Source organism: Orbicella franksi, chromosome 15, assembly GCF_964199315.1.
Source record: "Orbicella franksi chromosome 15, jaOrbFran1.1, whole genome shotgun sequence".
NCBI lineage: Eukaryota > Metazoa > Cnidaria > Anthozoa > Scleractinia > Merulinidae > Orbicella > Orbicella franksi.
Window position 1 is genome coordinate 6558036 of NC_138159.1, and position 22964 is coordinate 6580999.

Genomic DNA, 22964 nt, shown 5'->3' on the forward strand with positions numbered 1-22964 from the left:
CCGACGAAGAATCTTGTTCGCAGCCTGCACTGACGTTAACTTTGATTTTTAAGCTACTTGCTCCAAGGATATTCGAACGCTCCGGATCTCCAGCAGACGCCGAGATTGTCGAAGGCGTTTGGCCAAACCAAGGGCCTTTGTCGCTTTCAGCAAGGTTTTTTTTTTCTTTCCTTGACAATATGGAGCTTTTTCTTTCTTCTTAGGGCCGGTTTATTTCGTTTTCTTTACCCAAGGCCTTTTTTCTGCTTTTGATTTTTCCATAGGAGTTAGCGTAAAGAGCTTCCACGTGGGAATTTTTGTCAAGTGCGTGATGTAAATAAAAATATGCAAATGACATGAAATACGAACGATGAGCCTTTGCCGCGAAAATTTCCCCAGGGTTGTCGCCCGTTGACAAGATTGTGACACCTTCCTAGTTTATTAACTTTATTTGAAAATACGTTTTTTCTAAATAACTCGGCCGCTTTTTGAGATTTTTAATGTTTTTCTTTTGGAAACACTAGATAAAATGACGAACTTAAATTTTGTCAAATAAAAGAAAAAACGATTTTTTTGGCCTCTGAAGGTGGGAAGTAACCTTAATTTCGAGTAACAAGCCTTTCAAAGCCTGGTTACCATGGAAACGTGAGGTTTCTTGAATTTAAAATTTTGAACAGGTTCTGGGATAATTTGTAGTTAAGTTATAAAGTTCGGTCATTATCCTACGTAATTAGGGTAAGTTTGAAATTCTGCCAACTTATCAAACACATTTCGAAGGTGCATATTTCTAGAAACAGACATAAAAATTACTGCATAGGGACTAAAACGGTGGATGGTGTTTTCTCGTTGCTGTAGTTGGTTAATAATTGAACGATGGATATCCTCTTGTACTTAGCATATGTAACGAAACCTTGCAGTGTGCAATGATTCGCATTTTTATGTTGTATTTGGCAACAAAGAATGGAAGTAACATTTGCAATGGTTATTTAACAGTTTGCTAGTATATGCTAATAAAGCTGTTGTTTTGGTAAGCACTTGGCCAAATGTACAAACATTTAAATCTATTTCGGTGAACATCGTGTTCATGTTGTAAAGACAGAACACTGGTTGTAATCAGGTGAACTCATTTTGAGTGGCTTTATCCTATAAAACAACCCGAATCATTTTCTGGTGATTGGCAAGGTATCAAGGTATCAGCGGCCTACTTTTTGACTGCTTATCACATTAATTGAAACCAAAGAGAAGAACCTAGTTACTAACAAACATGCCAGTTGAGATCATTTTCATTTGAAAACGTTTGCACAAAGGTTTTTATACATGCGCGGTGGCATAAAATTAAGGTACTGTTAAACGGATCTATTGGGCTCGTAATTACAAATTTTCATATTGTCCAATTCATTCTTGTTCACGCTCTAAGATGCGTCATACACGTACCATTATTTTTGCCTCCCTTTTATGTAAGACTACATGAATAACGGAATATTTAATAGGCTCACGTACATTCTCGCCAGGTTTTGGGTCTTTTGGCTGAATATTAAGGAAATGGAAAATCTAGGACTATCCAAAATATCTTCGTCAACTTTACTATCAATGAAACGTTTGTGGAAATTGTTAAATTTATTGTGAAGCGTAAAATGTCTGTTTAGCTTCGGAAAAATCAACTGGATTAATAAAATAACCAAAAGTATGCTTTAACACTTTCTGTGTGCACTTTAAAAAGGGGTAAACTAAAAGAAGTGTGCTTTGTAGGTCACATTAAGTTTAGCTGACTTGATGATCCAAAAAAACTGACTTTAATAATCTGAGACCGCTTTATAGCCAAGAAACTCGAGTTTGCTTTAATGATTTCCATCTTATGTCAACGAAATGAGTAAGTTCTCTTGCCGGTAGAAACTCGAGTTTATAGTTATGAATTCCATTTGTTTTATATGGAACAGATATTGAAATGATTTCGCATTCACAAAGTGTCAATGATTATCCCACTGTAATCCCCAAAACACCCTCCTTCTGTGCTTCGGTCAAAGAAGTGTGTTAATTATCAAAAACAAATTCTAAAAACACCCATTTCAATTCAGTCTTCTTGTAGAGCTTGTTAAAGACATGCAAAAACACCACAGAACGATGTCTCTTAATAACATTTAATTCCAGGCCACGGGTTATCCAATGTATGCACCAATGTATTCAACAACGTAGTATCCATTTTTTTTTCCCTTTTATTTTGCACAGAAATTCGAAGAAGATGAAACGATTTCGTCGCAAAAACGGGGTAAACAAAAAAAGGTGGGTAGAAACAGAGAATTAAAACTCTTATTTACTTTACAATGCTCATTAACGTTCCATATATAGCTGAAAGGGGATTTGGTTATTTGCTGTAATATAGCGTTGCTTCATTTATGTTTACATTGCCGTCGCCTTAAGCTTAGCCTTGAGGACGCGAAATTGCTTTTACGTCCAGCGACGAACTCATAGACAGGCATTGCACAGGTAAGAATACGCTTGGCGCCAATCCTTGGCACCAATTTTTCAAAATTATTAAGACTCATAATACACGTATGGATGTTGCCCGTTCGTACTTCGCTCACGTCTGCCCTCGCATGTACGAGAAAATGAAGCACTGTTTGCAATGTTGGCCGTGAAAGAAAAACTACATGTCAACAACAAGAGGGAAAATGAAAATTGGAGTGCAAAAATCGGGCAAGGTTTCAAAGCGGAACTGGAAAGTTACTCGACTTGGTGCGGGTAGTTAACTCATTATTTTTATTTTAGTTTTTGGGAGTTCATACGTTTGACTCTTGTTAGTTTTCATACGTAAATTGTGTTTGCTGGAAATTTCAGGAACCTTCTCATTGTTAAGGGTCACTTCTTTTTAAAAGCGGCGTTTACATCTATTCTCATCGGCTGATTTTAGGAATATTTAGTCAACCAGATAGCGCGGACCAGAATGGAGAACTCCCCTCGATGCACCACGAAATTCTCAAAACTCATATTGAACGAATCACGTCACACTGAGTAAAGAGAATTGACATTTTTATCCTGAGACCAGAAAAGCTTAATTCAAAACCATTTAATGACCCTGGCATGTTGGCTGATGAGATTTTGAACTTGTCTCGGCCGTCGAGCCCAGCCATATTTCTGCTTGCAAATCGACTTCCTGCTATAAGCAGGTATTTAGTTAGGTAATATCAGAGAGTAGAACAGACATTTAGTCTAGTAATCACGGAAACGGGCACTATATGTCTTAAACATGCAACCCACCTGCTTCAAATTGACAGGTCAGGAACGAACATTTTAATACTTCCCAGACTTCCCTAATCTTAACCATCTTTGCCCCTGTTTGGTTTTCAAAGCTATCTCCTCTGGTCCTTTTCGACCTCATTTAACGATTTTTTGGAGTGAGGAAGGGGGTTTTTTACCTGTTTGGTGGCATTTTGCCCATCGCAAAAAATGATTGAGGATATCGTGACTAACATGGCAATTTGCATAGATGTAGTGCTAACATTATTGACAGGTTGTCAGTCATGCAAATGGGGTTCATTGACAGCGATATATCTACTGAAACTATGCTTAGAGAGGATAAATGTCTTCCTTCTGGATTTTAAACCTTACCATTTGGCAGTTTCGAAAGGTCCGCCTGCTAATGTTGGAAATTTGTCCAAAGACTGACTGAGGTAACTTACCTTGTAAGTGCGTGGAGTTTCTGAAGCAATTTAGTAATCAAACTGTTCAAATTGTCTAGATAATCCCTCGATCTATGAAAATCTTCCGAGTAGAAGAGTTTTCTCAATTTAAATATCCTCCTTCTCTATCAATGAAAATTTCTCCAATGGTGGCTGTCTCTTAATCGATCAAAAGCCAATACAGAAGTTTTAATTTAAAACCTACTTAGGAATGCTTAATTCGTCGAATTATTTGAAAATACTATTTTGAGCACCTTAAGTACACAGAGCAGGCATTTATAAGAATTAAGTCTTTTTTTATATTAATGACAATTCTCTACAGATCGAATTTTTTCACGAAAAAAGCGACGTGATTACCATAATACAAAGAATAAGAGTTACTGAGGTATTTTTTAACACTGCAGTTCCAAATGTTTCACTTAGTGTCAATTCTAGATTGATGAAAATTTCGCGAGCGACAAAAAGCTCTCAACTGATAGGAAATGAAACGTTCTTGAACGATAATAAAATAAATTGGACAGATAAAAAATCTTCTCTTGATTTTTAGGGATGCGTTTTTATTTAAATGTGATCTTGATAAGCCATAATTTTGACTAGTGTTTTGTTATTTCAAGAAACCTTATCTTCCATTCTGGAAAGGTGGATTTGCACCTCGCTAGCTGGAAAGACATCTTGCCAAAGAACTGGCACTAAAATGAATTTTACTATTTTTTATTGCGGCTTTCATTCATGATATTTCTTCTACGTGCACGCTATGCTTGGTAAGAATAAGTAAATTTATTCAGTTACCAGGGACGCTTTCCTTTCGATGAAAAATTCTATAGGAAAATTCATTACCTGACGAGGGAATTCCATCGCGATGTCGGTTTGTCAAGTGAAATTGAACGTCGAATTCACGAGTCAGGTTATGAATTTTCCTCGAATTGCTTAGCCTTCTTTTTAAATGAAAGAAAACCCCGTTTCATTTACGTCTGTGGGAATGTTGCAATATTCAACGCGCCCTCGAGAAAAGCCATTCCAATTGAATTAAAAGCCGCGCTTTCAAGAGTCGTAATTCCACGCTGAATACCTCGCCTAGCTAATAAATCAGAGTGCGAGAATTCTCTGAGCTATGCGGTTCTGGTTTGAATTTCAGGAAATTTCCAATGACGAATGGAACAGTATTTTCTAGAATTTCCACAAAAGTGAACAACCTCGCGACGTATACCTAAATATTTGGACATTTTTTACCGGAAATTTCCGTCTATTTGATTTTCCTTCCAGAGTCTAGAGTTTTCAGTTGAATGGTTCGCTGCAGGAAATTCAACAATTTTTGGATTTTCTGGAAACTTCCCGAGGGAATTTCCGTACCATATTTCCCCGTTTAGAAAATTACTAATTTCAATTAACAGCCAGTACTAATAAATTGCCTTAGGGAAATACCTTTTCTCTGTTTAGTTACATGCATACTGCGTTATAAGAATGTCTGCGAGAGATTTTCCTTGGTCTTAGAAATTTTCCTCAGTTAAGAAGTCCCCCATGTTCGCGAAATTCTTCGCTCGAGAAGCTTTTATCGGTGGAGAAATTTCTCCTCATTCGAGAAATTTTCCTTATTCGAGAAGTTTTCCGTCGTCGAGAAATTTTACTCAATCAAGAAAATTTCCATAGTCGCGTAAAATTACTCATTCGAGAAATTATGTCGTTTGTGACATTTTCCTCATTCGAGAAGTTTTCCATGTTCGAGAAATTTTCATTGTTTGAGAAGCTTTCATCGGTCGAGAAATTTTCCTCATTTGAGAAATTTTTCTTTTTGCGAGAAGCTTTCATCAGTTGACAAACTTTGACTAGTCGAGAACTTTCCACCAGTCAAAAATTTTAAATAGAAAATGGCAATTTATCAAATAAAACTGTCCTTCGTTAAGAAGGTCTGGGAAGTTCCTGTTGTGTCTACTTTAGTCACGTACGTCAACCGTTGGTTTTCGACAACGATATGCTGACCTTTCGAAATAGAAACACGAAAAAGTTTAAAATTAACACGAAATCCTTTCCAAAAAAACTAGCCCCATAAGTGGATTTCATATCCAGGTCTTCTATTTACATTTCCTGTTAATCAGACGATTTTCCTCGTAGAATTGTCAAAATGCTTAAGTGCACGTGGTGTTTGTTTATATGGCTTAACGACGATTAAAACTAACCAATCAACGCATGCATGTTTTGTCGGTTGTTGCATAGTCCATAGTCCATAGTTCTTCGGGCTCGCAGAGATAACATCTATCTCAAGTCTATGAAGTTTATAAGCACATTGAAGGCTTTTTTGCTGTTGTTCGGGATATTTTTTTTTCGGAAAATTACCAGCGTGCTCTAAGAAATCTGCGACCATCAGTGAAGGGAATAATTAGTTAACTACCTCAGTTGTGTAGTATCGGACGCGCTCACCACATTATTACGTGTGAGGTTACCTCTAGTATTACATCAATGCCATTTCACTTGGGTGAACGTTGGAGAGGAACGTGTGAGGTTACCTCTAGTATTATATCAATGCCATTTCATTTGGGTGAACGTTGGAGGAACGTAAGTTTGTGTTAAAGCCTCATTTATTGCGAATATTAGAGTAAATTACGAAATGCAGTTGAAAGTGTGGTTGAATTTTACATCTTCAGTCTTTCGTTCGTGACTTTTATATGTGGTTTGTTAAAAAAAAGCAGTGCAATTGCTTCATCTTCATATAAGTAATTTACGATTTTGTTGAACGCTGGTTATTCATGAAGATAGCAGTTAAAATAACGTGCATCTAGGAAATTGACAACTACCAATGGAGCGAGATACAGTGGAAGCCTTGCATGTGCATCAAAATCGATTACCGATTTTTATACTTTTGAAATCTTCCCAAACGCAAAGTAAATTCACAATGAGCTAGCTATCATTTTGTTTGTCTTTCCAAATTATCGCGCAACTTTACCTTGACGCGATACTTTAGGACTCCGTTTCAAACTCTGAATCTTCTAACATTGTTTTAATTTGAGAAGAAGCCCGTAAACGTTTCCGTGGTGAAGGTTTTTATTTAGCGACTCTTTGGCTTCGAACTTTATTGATACCGAGTCGTGGCGACCGTGTTATACAATGAGTCCAATTAGTGATCCTGAAAAAGACATAATTTCCAACCTTGTTTTATTCCACTCACGTTCCGTTTGCAGGTGGTAAGATAAATACCGCATTAACCACTGAACGTGCAGGACATACACCAATACAGCAGCAGAGATGTCCAGAGGTGTGTTGCAAGATATCGCCAGCTGCACGGAGTGAACAACCCTTTTGTTTACTTGCCGACCTCTATGCCGGTCCGATAGCGAGATGAGTACCTTAGGAATCCTCTATATTCTGTTGTCTTCATCTCTCAATACGGTATGCTTTTGCCTTGAAACTAATCAGAGGGGTTGTAAAGACACATTAGCTAAGATATGCATGTAAATAACATAAACTAACCGTTGCTGTGGTTGCTGTGTGGCTGTCTCCTTACACTCTTGCGGAGTCAATCTTAGTGTTATTGCCGGTTGATAACATGCCTATATAATCCTAGGGAGATTTCAAAGAATCCGTTTTCTTTTTATTCTGGGCTAAATTGCAGGTACCGCTGTTCATTTAAAGAAAGTGTACGCATAAACCGTTCAGCTCTTTCGGAAGAGTTCTTTTGAAAAACGGCGAAATTTGTGACGAGATCTCTACTTTTTTCATAGATAAAAATAGCAGTTGAATCCAAACAACTGAATTAACCTGATCAGTTATAATTCAAACCGTTCGAGATGGTTCGTTAAAATTCAAATCATGAGTGATATGGGAAACTTTTCGGGCCCACAAAGCCATTTTTAGTTAATCGGTATTTAAAGGCAGAGAGGTGTATACGCCTGAAACTTCTTGTATGAAGGGAGCCTCTGTTCATAATAAGAATATGTGGATAAAACAGCTCTGTAGTCATAAGGGTGAAGATTTTGCTACGGCTTTTCGGGTGCGAAAACTTTTCGGGACCTTCGAGAAACGGGCCCCTGAAACGAAAAGTTACCATTGAATAGGATTGTCATATATAATACAAAAGGAGTTAAGGAGGTACCTATAAACAGAAAAAGACAAATCCTGCTTCAATTGTTTCAGGGGGGCACCTATTCAAGTTACATGTAATTCATCAGGCTGGCTATTTTCCTATATTTACAGTTTATATTCAAACTTTTAGACAGTGTGTCGTGGTATTTACATATCAAGTAAAACAGTCAATAGGGGCTGTTGATTAACAAAGAAATGGGTAAGAATCGTCAAATAACATATTTAAACATAGACGAAAACGATTTCAATTTATAAAAATACATCTATTTTGCTGCTATCTGTGGATAGAGTCAGTGATGCGAACAAAAGAACTCGAGGATCCTTTATGTACAATAGATGATTTCCCATTAACACTCAAATGAGAAGTCCTTTCTTCATGTTACATGTATTTGGATGAGTGAAGAGGGCGGAGGTAGACAAAACAAGTTTTGCTATTATTGCCTTTTCAACGCGTGGCACATTTCTGGTTAAAGGCGGTAGAAAGCTATGATGGACACCATTGCATGCTTAAAAGAATGATTTCAGCCATAAGCTATGATTGGCCAGCGCTTTGTGTTGCTTTTTAAAAACGTTTCGTCATCTTGGTAAGCCCTGCGAGTCCAATGGCCAACAGTTATCGCCTAAGTCTATTGCTACTCCTTCCCGGAAGGGGTGCTAGCCCAAAGCCAGATTACCCCCGGCATTTTGTCAGGCCACCCCAAGAATACACTGGTACCCATTTATACTCCTCTATGGAGAGAGGCTCTGAAAGAAATGTGACTTGACCAGGGTCAGACCTCGAACCTGGAACGCTCGATGTTCAGAGAATGTTGGATGCTGGCTGTAACCAGCCGGCAAATTTGCTAGGGCGTCCCTTCATTCTTATCACTAAATTTGTCATGTAAAATAATGGAAAATATTTGCTAAACTTCGTCAATTTTCGTCCGTGTCCAGAGGGTTCGCTCGTTTCTACACGCACGTTTGCCACAATGTAAATAAACACCAACAGACAAGTGTACGCCACATTGTTCTTCATCAAAATGGAAGATAAAGAACAGAAAATGTTAAAATGTTTTCAAGGAATTTTTTCTAGTAGCAGAGGATGATGCTAATTTTTGAAGTTTCCTGTTAAGTGTTGTTAATGAACTGTGTAGTTCATATGATAATTACGAATAAATACGCATGAGTTAACGCGCAGAATCAATCAAGCATCTGTCTGGATTATTAATGCACAGGCTCCGAATTCGAAACCACTTAAATGGTTTCAGTTCTTCAGTGTCGATGTTTACTTTAATCTGAAAGATATATCAACTTCGGAGCCATTACAACACAAATAGATTTTTTCTTCGTCTCTTGATTTGTAAAACAGAATTGCCTATTTTGAGAATCAAATGACAATTTATGAAAATGTCTGATAAAGGTTTCCCTCAGCAAGAGAAAATTCAGTTACGCTCACAAACCGCGGATCAGTTATCGAAATTTCTGGTTTCTGATGATTGGATGGCAGGCAGAATCATCGTTATCATCATTTCTAATTCCGCAACTGCACTTTCTCATCTGGCAAATAGGGCAGGCAGAATATGGCATACGAAATCGCTGAGTCAGATGATAATAACACAGTAGCAGCCGTTCTCGGTACTTGGGCTATTGTCGCATAGCAGTCACATGATCGTCACTAGAGGAATAAAAATCTCGAATTCTTTTGAGCGCATTACAAAAATATTTCGTGTAAAAATTTCATGCAATTTAGTGGATTATGTAACTAATTTGAAACAAATATACTCGAATTTGTGCTACTCGATTCAGGTTTTTTTCGGTTTGTTTGTTTTTTACTCTCGTTCTCTCCAACTGTGACAGACTGTACTAAGCGAGAAGAGAATTTTGAAAGTTCAGACTTTCGAGAATTATTAAGGCGTTGGATAATAATTTCCCATCGTAATAAACTGTGGTGGTCAATAGTGATTTGAAGTGACAAATTGAAAGGAACACCTGCAAGGCTCCAATGAATAAAACATTAATAAAGCTTCGTCTTTGTCTTGAAAATAGCATTTCTGTGAATATAATTTGGTGAGCAAGTTCAAACAAGAGCAAGTCGTAAATTAAGAATCTAAAAAGCCCCGAGCTGTGTTTATATTGGTCTCTCGGAAAATACGCTGGTATTATTATTATTATTATTATTATTATTATTATTATTATTATTATTATTATCGTCCTCACGTAATGTTTGCTTAGAGTTCTTAGGGCCGAGACCAAACCATGGTCCTGGGATGGCTGCGAGGTTGCTAGCACTTGCCAAAGGTGCCACCCCAGACTCTGGTGGGCGGGAGCGTCCAATTTCCCGAAGTAGGCTAAAGCGTGAGCTTGTCCTACTCCATGCCCTTTATTATTATTATTATTATTATTATTATTATTATTATTATTATTAAAGATTCGCACAGCTATTGATGATATTAAAGCTGGTTTCGTCATTGGCTCCGGGCAACAACGAGTTGCCTAGGGAAGCCAAGAAACACCCCTTGTTTGCTTTTTCTCTTCTTTCTACATCTCCAGCACCTTTCTAAGAATTCTTGCCGACCCCAACAATGCACATCTCTGGATCAGTCCAACAGGAATGCCCACCTTAATGGCTCTCAGATTGTCATTCAATCTCAGTGATATTGATCCCAATGCTCCCACTACCACTGGAATAACCTTTGTCCTCACACCCCACATTTTTCGAACTTCTCTTGCTGGATCTTGATACTTTTCAACTTTTTCATCTTCCTTCTCTCTCACCCCATTATCCTCTGGAATTGCCACATCTATAATCTGACAGCTCTTGTCTCTCTTGTCAATGATCACCAAATCCGGTCTCCTAGCCCCTATTTCATGGTCTGTTCGCACACTGAAGTCCCATAGAAGTTTGTAATCCTCATTTTCAAGCACACTGTCTGGAACATGGTCATACATCTCTCCTTTCGTTCAAACCCACATTTTCCTGACAGGTCCCAATGGATTGCTCTAGCCACGTTATCATGTCTCCTTTTGTATTCTTTTTGTGCCAGTTTCGAGCACGAACTTACAATATGGCTAATGGTCTCGTTACTCTGCTTACAGATTCTACATTTCGGGTCATTCTGTGACTTGTCAACCATGGTTTTAATATAGTTTGTTCGTATTGCTTGATCTTATGCAGCAATGATAAGAGCTTCTGTTTCTCTCTTTATTATTATTATTATTATTATTATTATTATTATTATTATTATTATTATTATTATTATTATATCTATTTTTGAACAAAAAATTCTCAAATTATCCATTTTAAATTAGCCATGGAACTACCAGGACTCTGACCGGCATTATTTTGTGTCTTTCGCAGCTTGAAAAGACGCTATTGTTTTTGTTCTAATAGATGAATTTACATGAATACGTGTTAATACGAAATGTTTTTTGCAAGTTTTCCCTTTGGGAATTACAGTTAAGAAAGCTAAAGCGCTCAACACCCACCGGCTGATGAGGATATCGTAAGGGTGTTTTTCGTAGCAATCAATACCTGTCAATGAAAAACTTGGCCCTGTTTCTAGCCCAAAGGAAATTGGCAATGGAAACAAGTAAACAGAAATGCGACAGGAAATTAATATGGAAACCCTGAAGATGGTTGAAAAAATATAAAAGTACGTGAAAATCTTATAATATCAATTTTATGAAAATAGTTATTGAGATGTGATAACTTCGATTTGCACCAGTTGATTAGTTGTCGTTTGTGATGCTTTGCAGTCGATCTATTCCAGACGTCAAAGCACGACTTATATTTTTAATTTCCTGTGGAATTAAGAGTGCATATCAAACCCATTTTTATCTAGGAGTCTCTTGTTGACACAGTTTATTTTTACTACATTTATTCAGTAAACATGGCTGTCCATTATGAATCAACTGCACTAAGATTTCCATAGTCTAGAGTTTCAACTGTAGTTGAAGAGATATTTTGCATTGCTTGCTTTTTTTAAGCATCTACCCAATAAACAGTTGTTCTCAGCATGCATACGAAATGGATTTCGATAAATTAAAAAGAAACTACTACTTTTTATGTATGTTTTGATATTTCTACTCTAGCTTTTTCTAGAAAAGGATTGTTCTAGAGTTGCTAATTTGAAGTAAGAAATTATAGCTTACTGTCCGAGGTTTTGCAATATATATGCTCTAGAGGGTTTCTGAAGTAATTTTCGTGGTTCGCAAGTAATTCAATCACCTTCACATGCATATTTTCAAATATTCTATTTATTTCTTTGTTATTATTATTATTATTATCAAGAAGCATTTCTCCTTTTCTATAGGACGGACGGTAATTTTTCTGGAATTTTTGACAGCTTGGGTTTTAATCTTACGACACTTGTAGCAATTTCTGTTTACATAGAACATCGGACACTAAAAGCCGTAATATTAACCAGATAGAATGGTGTAATTTAAGTGACAGTTGTGGAAATCAAATTTGGGAATGCTTTCACGCGATTGGGTCCCATCTTTAAAACGTTTACACGCAACACATGAAAATGATGTGTTTTGTTTTAGTATACTACAGTTGCCTTCTTGGTACCGGCGCCCTTGTGGTTTGATTCAGTGAGTTTTTGAAAGCTCTTCTGAGTTCTAAACATAGAGACTCCTTTTTGGCTCAAAGCCAGAGTACATTTGCCTTGAAGCATTAACAGGGTGTAAATAGACGCTTGTTGTGAATGTGGAGCAGAAATACATGTAGACGGCAAGAACTATTTGCCTTATTGCCATCAGGTATCGACCAGGCGTGCAACCAAATATTTCATACGAAGAAAGGAAAAACTTTCCTGAGATGATCCAAATTATGATGTCATTTATAATATGTTGCGGTTTCTCTATTTTTCCATTTCTCGCCTCGTCAGATAAGGTAAGATTACGAAGTAACTTTCAATGTTTCTCGCGTTTAAAACTTAGGTTTTTATACAGGGTTTATATACATTTAGAGCCAGTCACATTTAATAAGCACTACATATGTAGGTTTTCTCACTTTTTCCATGTGCATTTAGCTAAATACAGCTACTAAAGAATAATAACGGATCTACTATGTTTTAAACAATAATGCGATCCTATTCAAATATGACATTTTTGTCGCAGCCGTAATCATTTTGAGTACATATTTTCTTCCTTTTTCACGGTTTTTAACGTGAAAGCCTAAATTGAATCTGAAACTTACTGCGATAATGTTCGCGTGCTTGGCAAATTTAATTGTGCCAACGCTATAACAATTTACTTCATTATTGATGTCAAATTGTTGGTGCGCCATTTTCTAATTTCACCGTAAGTTCTGGCGTTGGTAAATTGCATTCTACCGTATTTTCAATTATTGCGTGTCCTGTCTCGCCGAATGAAGACCAGCGGTCGAAATTTCGCAATAAACACCTCAAAATGACTCCATCGTGGGAAAAACGAATAACAGTAAGGTCCATATCTACATATCTTACGCTATAGTGAACAATATTAATCTTGACTGACAACCTTTCTCTGGATTGGGCGTTGTTCCGTCATTTCTTTGTCTTTTATATTAATAAAGGGTAAATTATTTGAATTCTCAGAAGATAATTTTCCAAAACCTAACATGGTTCTCATTTCTACAATTAAAAATTCTGGTCACCACTCCTGCTTTTACAAAATAAATGCTTTATTTGTTCAGCTAGTCATTGACAATAAGTGAGGTAAATAAATTTAGAGATAAATTTTAAGGTACAGGAAGAAAAGGGAAACACTACATGTAGATGAATCCAAACATGCATATTTTGACCTGTCAAAATCTTATGAAATTTTCTGAACCCTTGAAGAAAGCCTGAATCTGATGGTTCCGTTTATGTAAATCGGCCAGTTTATTTAACTTAGTTCACTTAGAAGAGTTCCTTGTGTTCGCTTACTTAACAAATGACTGTTGTAATAAATAAATGTTTTGAAAATTTTAATTTACTTAGAAATTGTCGCGTTTGTTCCGACTAGATAAAATTGTGAGGCGTAGTGAAACAGAAGATGTGCTAAATATTCTTTGATATCGTGCATTTGACTTATTATAGAAAATGCTAGTTAACATAATGGGGTGTAAAATGTCTATATTAACATATAAACGAGTTGATTTGCAGAACTGCTTTCAGAATGCTCAATAGTAGTAAACTTGAATAGGCCATTTTACAGTTTCCTGTTCAGTGACCTGGCCTTTGAATGGCAGCGAGGCTGGAGGTGACCTTGTTTTGATACAGACCTCACTGCTTCTGTTGTGTAAAACAAGTTGTTCTAATGCAAACTAGGTGTATTTACGTGACAAAAGCAGTGAGGTGTGTATGAAAGCAAGGTCACCTGCAGCCTCGCTGTCATTTTAAGGCCGGGTCACCGAGCAAAGAACTGTAAAATGGTCTATTAGCCTCTCTGAACAAACGGAATGAATTGATAACTCCATGTAGACACGCAAACAAATTCCTCCTGAAAAAAGCTAAATATTAAATTTTTAAAGCTTCTCTTGTCACGCAATAGTAACAGAGTTTATTTATAATCTCCAACTTCCCGTTGTTTTGAAAAAGCGTTCACTTATTGTAGCTATCATAATTCCAACGGTCGCATGTGTATTTCAAATCAGTGTAATGATGTAAATTCGCATTTGGCAATCTGATTTTATCTGATGAGTGCTGCACACAAGTTGCGTAGTACGAAACTTAATAGTAATAAAATACCAAGTCAAACCTGCAGTTGATCAGTTCGTCATCTGTTATATTAACATATTTGTATCTTTCAACACGCTATCGCGAAATTGATTTTCAGGAAAGAGTTCTAGCTCAGATTTGTAGAAGTGTAGTAGTCGACAATTAAATTACCCGTTGGGAAGAGTACCTCTGTCACTAACTCTGGCGAAAATGGAATGGGAACACAATACTGAGACAACTTAAGTGTAGGACCTAAGACATGTTGTTGTGGCCGACTCAATGTGTTCTTATTCGCACTTCAATGTGTTCTTATTCTCACTTCAACCACATAATGCTAAATCCTCGAACGATGGAAATTATTTGGAGAATTTGCCACTTTTTCTCTGTGACTGTAAGATTTGTACTCTCCTAAACGCTTACTTTCTTATACTTTCTTATAAGTATCTTATAAGTATATTTCACATACCAGAAAATAATCGGATTTTCATTCATTCACTCAGCTTTGTTGAGGGCATGCCTATTTTCACAATCAATGCAGAAATAAATTGAGTGCAGAGCGATAAACCTGGGCCCAATAATTTAAAATGTTGTTGAACGTGATAATAATTCTAGAACTGGCACATTTAATCTTAATCTATCGCTTATTTCGGCTCAATTCTCTTACGTTGCCATATTTATGTCGCCCTCACTCTTCAGTTAAGCTGCAACATCCTGGAATCACTCGTTTTTAGTAATGACCAGAAGGAAGTTTTTAATCTTACATTTGCTCTTTCGCAGTTGTTTTGTTATTATATATTGTATAAACATTATTTTGGCCAATTTTCGGCAAGATAGAAGCTCTATAAACACGCTAATCTGTAAATTGCTGTAAAATTCAGTGTTGTCAGTATGCTCTAAGCTAGTATAACATAGAGAAAATATTCCTCGATCCATGGCAGCTAAATCACAGGCCGTTATAGCCTGGCGGTAATCAAATGAATTATTTTGTATACAATCATGACAGCTCACGAGTAAAGGGGATAATTGTCAAGTATTGGACCGCAAAAGAGAAAAAAAAAAAAGAGAGATAACGGGCGTCTAGGCCACTGAACGATCGATAATTAAAACCAAACCAGATTATTCAAAATTGACTCAAGAACGAAACCACAATTATATACATTATTAACAAGACGGCGACAAAAGCAGTCTTCGTTCTGGCGTGTATGTTAATCCTTTTGGATGTAAAATTGGTGATTTTTCGACTTTTGAGGACGTTCAGTTTGAATTACATTGTCTATCACGGCTAATTGAAATTAGATGTGGCGGCGTTTTTACAACGTAAGTTCTGGGAAAATGTTCTAGTAGATGAGAAGGCGTATGTAGATTTTCCGTAAATCATGCAAGTGAGAGGATTTATAATAATTACCATGCATTTCATGAACTTCGGTGAATGCTTCAATTGATCGGTTTTATGCAATTCTGCTCCACTCTTTTTTGTCAGGGCAAAGGAAGTAAAATAAATGAAATTTGCACTGAAATCTCGGAAGAACGAACTAGTGAGAGGATATGATCTCACGTGCAAAACAGTATTTTTAAATGTCCTGGCATCTTTCTGTGTTTGCCTATGAATGTAGTCGTGAAAAGAGTTAGGCATGACAGTAATATGGTAATGCGCCATTAGCTGTTAATTAAACCGAGCGCACGCCGTGTTTAGAGGTGATTTGTGGCCACAGTAAGACACTTGAATAGCTAGAAAATATAAACATACAACATACGTGGCTTTCCCGAAGGGAAGGTTCATAGAAAGAGAAAAAGAAAGAAAGGCAGAGATAGCTTAAACTTATGGTGCAACATTGAATACAAAGAATGATAACGAACCAAGGCAATATTTTGTTTTGTTAACAACACGCGTTATCTTTGATTTCTGCGAAATTAAGCAACAAAAACATACGACGTCGCGAGTACCTGAAATGTGCACGACCGCGAAATGAAAACGGGACCCTAAATATCCAAAACAGAAAACTAAATTTTAATGGCTGTTCTAGAAGATCTAGAATGATTGTGTTAAAAAAAGAAAACAGCAGAACAATAGAGAGCCAAGAGCAATTTACATAACATAACATAGTTACATTGTCTGAGGTTGTTCTTCGCCTTTTAAATGCTAATTTTTGTCAATGTTTCTCTTGGGACTCCGATGAGTACATATTTTTATGTCATGGCCTAAAGGCATGATAACACATTAATGTTTACCCCAAACAGGTGTATGTTCATAGATGAAATATCACTTGTCGGACCGCTGGATTTATGAAGGAGTGACGCTAACAGTTTTAAATTGTTCATTCGCTTCCATTTTCCCGCATTTCTTTGAAGTATTTTGGTGCAGATAAGATAACAAGATAAAGCACAGTATAGGGCATCCATAGAACTGACTCATTCGGGATTCGGCCTCCATGTAAGAAACAGTAGGTTGAGTAAGAACCCAGAGCACCGTTCAGTGCGTTTTCGCCCCTGTGAGAGGACTTGCGAGGCGACAAGCTTACATTTTCTCGACGAAGGTTAACGTTAGCCTTGGAACCTAATGTGTACATTGTTGATCTTGGTTCTTCAAGTTTGCATATTGTGTATCCAACAGAGACATGCTAGAGAGAAGGTAATGATATTAACAAGTTACAATTGTTATGTATACCCAGGAATATCATTTACTTAGTCTCAGTTTGCAGTGTTTCTCAGTCGAAAACCCGAATTTGGTTTCTCTCCTATAGGTCGCGAGCAATGGCCGCAAGCTACTGTACTTGAAAGGTAAGTTTAATATCGTTGTTCTGGGGCGGGCTTAACATATAAGATGTTATCCTTTAGAAGCATTTAACAGAAAGAATGACGCTCCTTCTCTATTTATGGTTTTCAAGTTATTATCTGAAAGAGCATGGCCATTTTAAAAATCATTTAAAACGATTAGTCGCTTAGGTTTTGAAATTTTTGCTCTCTCATTTCCTTCCTTTACGTAAAAACATTGTCAAACGAAAAAAAAAGACATTCGTTGGAAAGAAATTCCGAGCTCGAAACTTCACACAGACTGAAAATAAAACAAGCTTAATGCAATTTATGTTTGAACCTTCAGGAAAAATTCACCTTTCTTCAAAACAATAGATCAAGTCGACAATACAAAAACTTAGCAACAGTAATGTTTCTTGAAGTTTCGTTAAAGGGAGGTGCTTGCAAACGGCAAATATCGTAATAATCCAAGTAGTGAGATTTCCAGTTTAAGCAACGTCAAGTACGTGAAAGAGGAAATTGTAGAATTGACGAACATTACGCAAAGTAATAATAAAAGAAATAAATTAATAAACAATCCAAAAATTAAGCAAAAGAGCTTTCGAACGTCTGGTTCAAGTGAAAGCTATAGATCGTTTGCACCACCCAAGAATCTTCGTATGGCACTTCAAATACACATTATGTTAAAACTGTATGTATTTGCTGCAGGGTTTTACAACAGCAAGCCGCTTATTTACAAAAACAAGTTGGTAATGAATGGCCTTGAAATTGAGCCCGTATTCAAGGAAACGAGACATATTAGCAGGAATTCACAGTTGATTACGAATACGTCTAATGAAAGCCCCAGGAACAAATTTTCCATATTCGATTGGTAAAATTTAGCTAATTTCAAACGATGCCAGGTTTGGCAAGGGTAGATAGTACCCGATCACTTAACTGCGCTGTGATTTGAAACGATTGCAAGCAAGAGACCATTTTGACTCCAATTCACTCTAAAAAAATTGAAAATAGAATTTTGTTCGCGATTGCCAAACTAAAAGATCAGAAAGAGATGGAATAAAAAGACGTTATTGCTTTTCAAGGAAATAGCCAAAGCCCAGGTGCGATATTATTTAACAGGATCAAACAAATAAACCAAACTATTATTGCAGCAACTCAAACTTAATCAAGTTTAAAATATTAGCTTTCGATGTGTCCGTAGGCAGTGATTTTAACCGAAGATTAACCTACTGGAACATAAAGATTCTGATATTCCAATTTGTACATTAGGGAGTTACTGTAGTTAGTTTTTTGTTGTCGAGAAAGCACTTACGGTCCTCTTTACCTAAAGAAGGCTGGACACAAAAGTTCGCCTTGCAGTGTAATTGTATTGTCAAAGGGCAGATGAGCGAAATAAAATGAAAACCACAAATAGGAGATCTTCATTTGTATCGATAAGTTCCAAATTAGCATTTCAAGTAACACACGACAAAGGGCCAAGCTCGATATATCAATATTCTTACATGCCTCGGAGGCTTTCAGGACTTCTATATTTGATGGTGTTTTCTTTGTATTCAAGTCTCTTTTGGGAATTGATGGACAAAAAAAACTTAACAAAATTGCAATTTTGTCCTGAAAGCCTTGGAGCCATGTCAGAATATTAAGATATAGAACCTGGCCTATTGATAAGAAAAAGTAATATTTCCCACTGACACTGATTAATTAGGAGGCAGATCTTACCGCACCTTTACAGCTTTTTTAAAAATTACGATAGGACCGTAGTCGGAACCTTTAATCAAGACGGTCATTATCTTACAGAAGGACAATCTTCAAGGCTAACATGATTTTATCATTATTTAATTCTTATGCATGGGCGGATTCAGCGGTAGTGTACACGTAGCGGGAGGGGAACTGGAGTGGTTGAAAGTAGGCTTTCTTTTGATCAGATAGCGGAGAAATTTTCGTCACTTCAGGTCTTACAGTTTTTGGCCACAAAATGGCAAACGAGTACCCCAGTTTTTAAATCTCACACTGCCAATTGCATGACGATGGAACGCAGTACAGTGAATCGTCCTATCTCCGCCAATAAAGTATCTCTTACATGGGATTAGTACATATACCCCAAAGCAGTATCACCCTTCAACCTTTTCCTTAAAATGCAAAGTGTTCGGAATTGCTTTTGTTGTTGTTTTTCACGTAGCTTCATTGCAATAAGATGTAGGGAAAAAAGTAAATGCTAAAATCGAATAGAAGAAGCAAGATAAGAAAAGAGCTGTGAATCTAAAACCCAATATCAAAGCGTACTTAAACACAACCCATTCGGGTCCACTTGTATTCTTTCAGAAAAAGGATTTCCCGCGATTACACGCCTTCAAAACCTCCTAGGAAATTGTTAAAATACGGAACTTATGCAGAAAAGACATATTAGGACGCACACACACTTTTTGCTTAATTCACGGCTATGAACTATTTTGATTTGAGACTTATGCATATTTGTAGTAATGTTTTACTCGACCTCTTATCCATAACTTCATAGTGGAACATATATGGATAGAATTATATTCTTTTATCATTTTAAGGCAAAACAAAAAGAGAGAAAACTATATCATGGCTTCCCCACTGTCAATATGCATGCTGTGAGGTACAATGCTTTATTTAAATGCGTTAGTTTGCTTCAGCGAAACATGATTCCGTTATTTTTACTGCTGGTTAAAATATGACATTACATGATTCTTCCTTGTCTTAGATCAATAAAGCCGTATGTTTTCTTTCCTAAACTCAGACTGCACCACTGAGTTGTTTTGCTTAAAGACCTGAATTATTTACTTGGTTCTTCTATTATTTTTCACAAGAGCGTTATCTTTTGCGGAAATTACAAAGGTTTCTGCGACGGTTTCACTTTCACTAATAAAGTGATATTTCATTCATACTCGTATGTGTTAAATTACTAAAAACCTCTCTTTCTGATTAAATCACCATCGACGTAATATTTTATTTCCTCAAAACCCAAGCTTGTCCAAGTTTCCCGGCTATTTTAATAGACCAAGGTAAATCATATGATTCCTTAAATTAGAGTGTTATTTTTAGTTATTTTGTTTTCTGACCAACACTGCTTCCAATGCTTCCATTTCCTGCTCTGCCCCTGACTGTTTAGATATTTTGATCTCTTTTGTGGAAAAAAGCAAGCACTTCAAGGCATATTTTCATTTATTTTAGTGCAGCAATATTTCGTTCATACTTGAATTATTGAATTTCGAATTTCCGGAGTATTTTTAATTAAAATCGCATGTTAAAGGAGTTAAATATAGCTGTTCCTGTGATATTAAGAAGACTACGATATAAAAAAGAAACTACGATCCTTCAAAAATGAGTAATAAAAGTAAAAAAGCCAACGTTTCTTACGTTTTTTAATTTATAATGAAAATCCGTTTGCATAGTTTTCTTTTATTGGTATCTTTTTAACAACATTGCCCCCTAACGATTTTCTCTTTCTGCTGATTTGTTCGGTCTTTATGAAATGCAGGGCTAAATTGCATTTTCAAAACAAAAACAGCATCTTTCTGAATTAGCAATTCGTTCGGCTTCGTTTTTAAGTGAAATAAAAGCCGAGAGCAAAGTTGCTCTTTTTTGCTGTTGTTTGACACAACGAGAGAAAAAAAAAAAAATTAAGTTTGATTTAATACATAGTGAATGTTCATGTTCAATTGCTCGTGGAGAATTTACCTAGTATTGTGCACTTTGTAGAGTGCTGTAATTACCTTGGGCTGAAAAATTATCATTGAATAATTAATTCACAAAAGATTTCGACTGTAAGTCATATTTATCTAGTCACGCTGATAGAAGTTAATAAATTCGTTACCTTGGCCTTTAATCGCTTATGTTAGTAGATGTATGGTTTCTGCCTAGTATGTTTCAAGTTTGTTCGACCATTTGTCGAGTCACTACAATTGTTGCGAATTTGAAACGAAGTGATTATTTTCCCAGTTGTTTTCTTTTAAAAACCACAAAAAGTGTGCCTTTTGTTGAATCCAATTACAAGCCACAGTATAAAACAAATCCTATAATATAATGGGGAATTTTAAGTACACATGGTTAAGTCTTGCTTTTGCGCCAAGACAAACAGGAAAACTTTAAACTTCCGTGTAAACTAACCTCAAACCATAGGCTTTAATCTTAGGGGGTCGTTGCACGCACCGTAATTTGTTCATATTGCTATGTTGGTCATTGCAAATATCTTCTTCTCACTAAGTGACTTTAATTTATAGTTAAAGAAATTGGTTTCCGTTATATTAAAGTAAATATGAAATTTAACTCAGTCCACTTTTTGAATACGAAAGATTGTGTTGATTTAGCGCGTTGACTTTGTATGTATATTCTTGCACCTGCAGTCAGAACATTGTTAAAAATTTAAATAACAGAAACAGCAAATCTCAAAGAGCTTTTGATAGCCAACAGTGACAAAATTATCCTGGTAGGTTTCTCACGAATCGAAGCGATTGAATTTCGGTTACGATAACAAAGAGAAATAGTTTTCTTCTAGAACGCTCTGAAAAGAAGTTCGCTCCATCTAAACCTGCTGACGACCTTCTGTGACAGCAATCAGTTTCGTTTGCATGACAATAAGGTTGTGACTTTAAATAATTTAACTTTGAATTTTGAAAAGCTTATTTAAGAGCGTCTTGCTGATAGTGTTGCCGGTCCATTCCGACATGAAAATCTTATCATCACTTAAACTGTTGCTTTCGCTCTTTTCTCTCAAAGCTAGCGAATGGTACACAAATTCCGTCCACTACTGGCCTTTCGAAGACATCTCTAACGGAACTGCCAAAGACTATGCTGGATCTAACGATGGTCGAATTAAAGGAGACTTCAATACCGTTTCCGGCCTTGTTGGATCTGCTCTCGAATTAAAGGGAAATGAAACTTACGTAGATTTTGGCGTTTTACCGAGTTCTTGTCTGAACAGGCCTGCAACATGCCGTTCTGGTTTTACCATCGCGTTCTGGATGAAGATTCCAAACTTCCAAGGCAACAAAATTATTTTACAGCTGGGACAGCATCGTTTCTCTCGGGGCTTTACGCTTTGGACACGAAGGGGTCTGAAAAAGAATGTCGGTTTCAGTGTCAACACTCTACATCGGAAATATGACTGGATGCAAGACTGGTACAACGACCATTGGAATCACGTCGCACTTAAATGGGACAACAACACCGGCATTTTGAGCATTTACTTAAATTGCACCATAGTCAAGGTTATCAACGAAAGCGAAAAAGCTACTCCTCTAGACGACGATAAAGCATCACGACTGATTTTAGGAGCAAGCCATGCCAAGAGGAAAAACATGAGATTGATGATTGACGAGTTCGCCATTTGGAATCGAACAGTGTCAGACGACACGCTGTGCAAGGCGTTCCAAATTCGGTCAGGTTGGTGAGTCCCTTTGTTGCGTTCATCAGCTCAATGAAAATTAAATCCAAATAAACTTTGTTGTTGACAAAAACTTAAGGCTGTTGGTTTTCAATTTCCACAAAAAAAGGTGTTAATAATAGTAAGCAACCAACGTGAGGTTGACGAAAGTTGACTTTGGGCATTCAATATGTGAGAATGGGTTATGTTAAAAAGCAGGTGAATGCATAGCCAAAACGATTTTTCGTTCACCATGAAATTCTGAATGGACCACTGCTGAGTTTTTCTTTTCATGAATTTTAATTCCTTCGTTATTTGAGAAACAAGTCGCTCAATTCGAATCAGTTCAATAATGCTAGAAACTGAAGCCGAGGACCAGCAGTATTCTACTGATTCACTAATTCATTAAATAAGTCTCGTTAAACTTTAAAT

The 22964-nt window shown here is 36.7% G+C and overlaps 1 protein-coding gene across 11 annotated transcripts in view; it reads left to right on the forward strand.

The window, feature by feature from the left end:
- The window catches only part of LOC145469681 (uncharacterized), a 75706-nt gene that overhangs the window by 23073 nt on the left and 29669 nt on the right, over positions 1-22964 (forward strand). For 4 of the 11 annotated variants that reach the window (XM_081453443.1, XM_081453439.1, XM_081453440.1 and 1 more), the window contains 4 exons: positions 2206-2259; positions 6830-7037; positions 17137-17173; positions 21887-22552. In XM_081453443.1, the coding sequence (XP_081309569.1) occupies positions 6987-7037; positions 17137-17173; positions 21887-22552 (754 nt within the window). In that variant the 5' untranslated portion in view covers positions 2206-2259; positions 6830-6986. The other 7 variants (XM_081453445.1, XM_081453446.1, XM_081453444.1 and 4 more) reach the window with 7 other exon arrangements.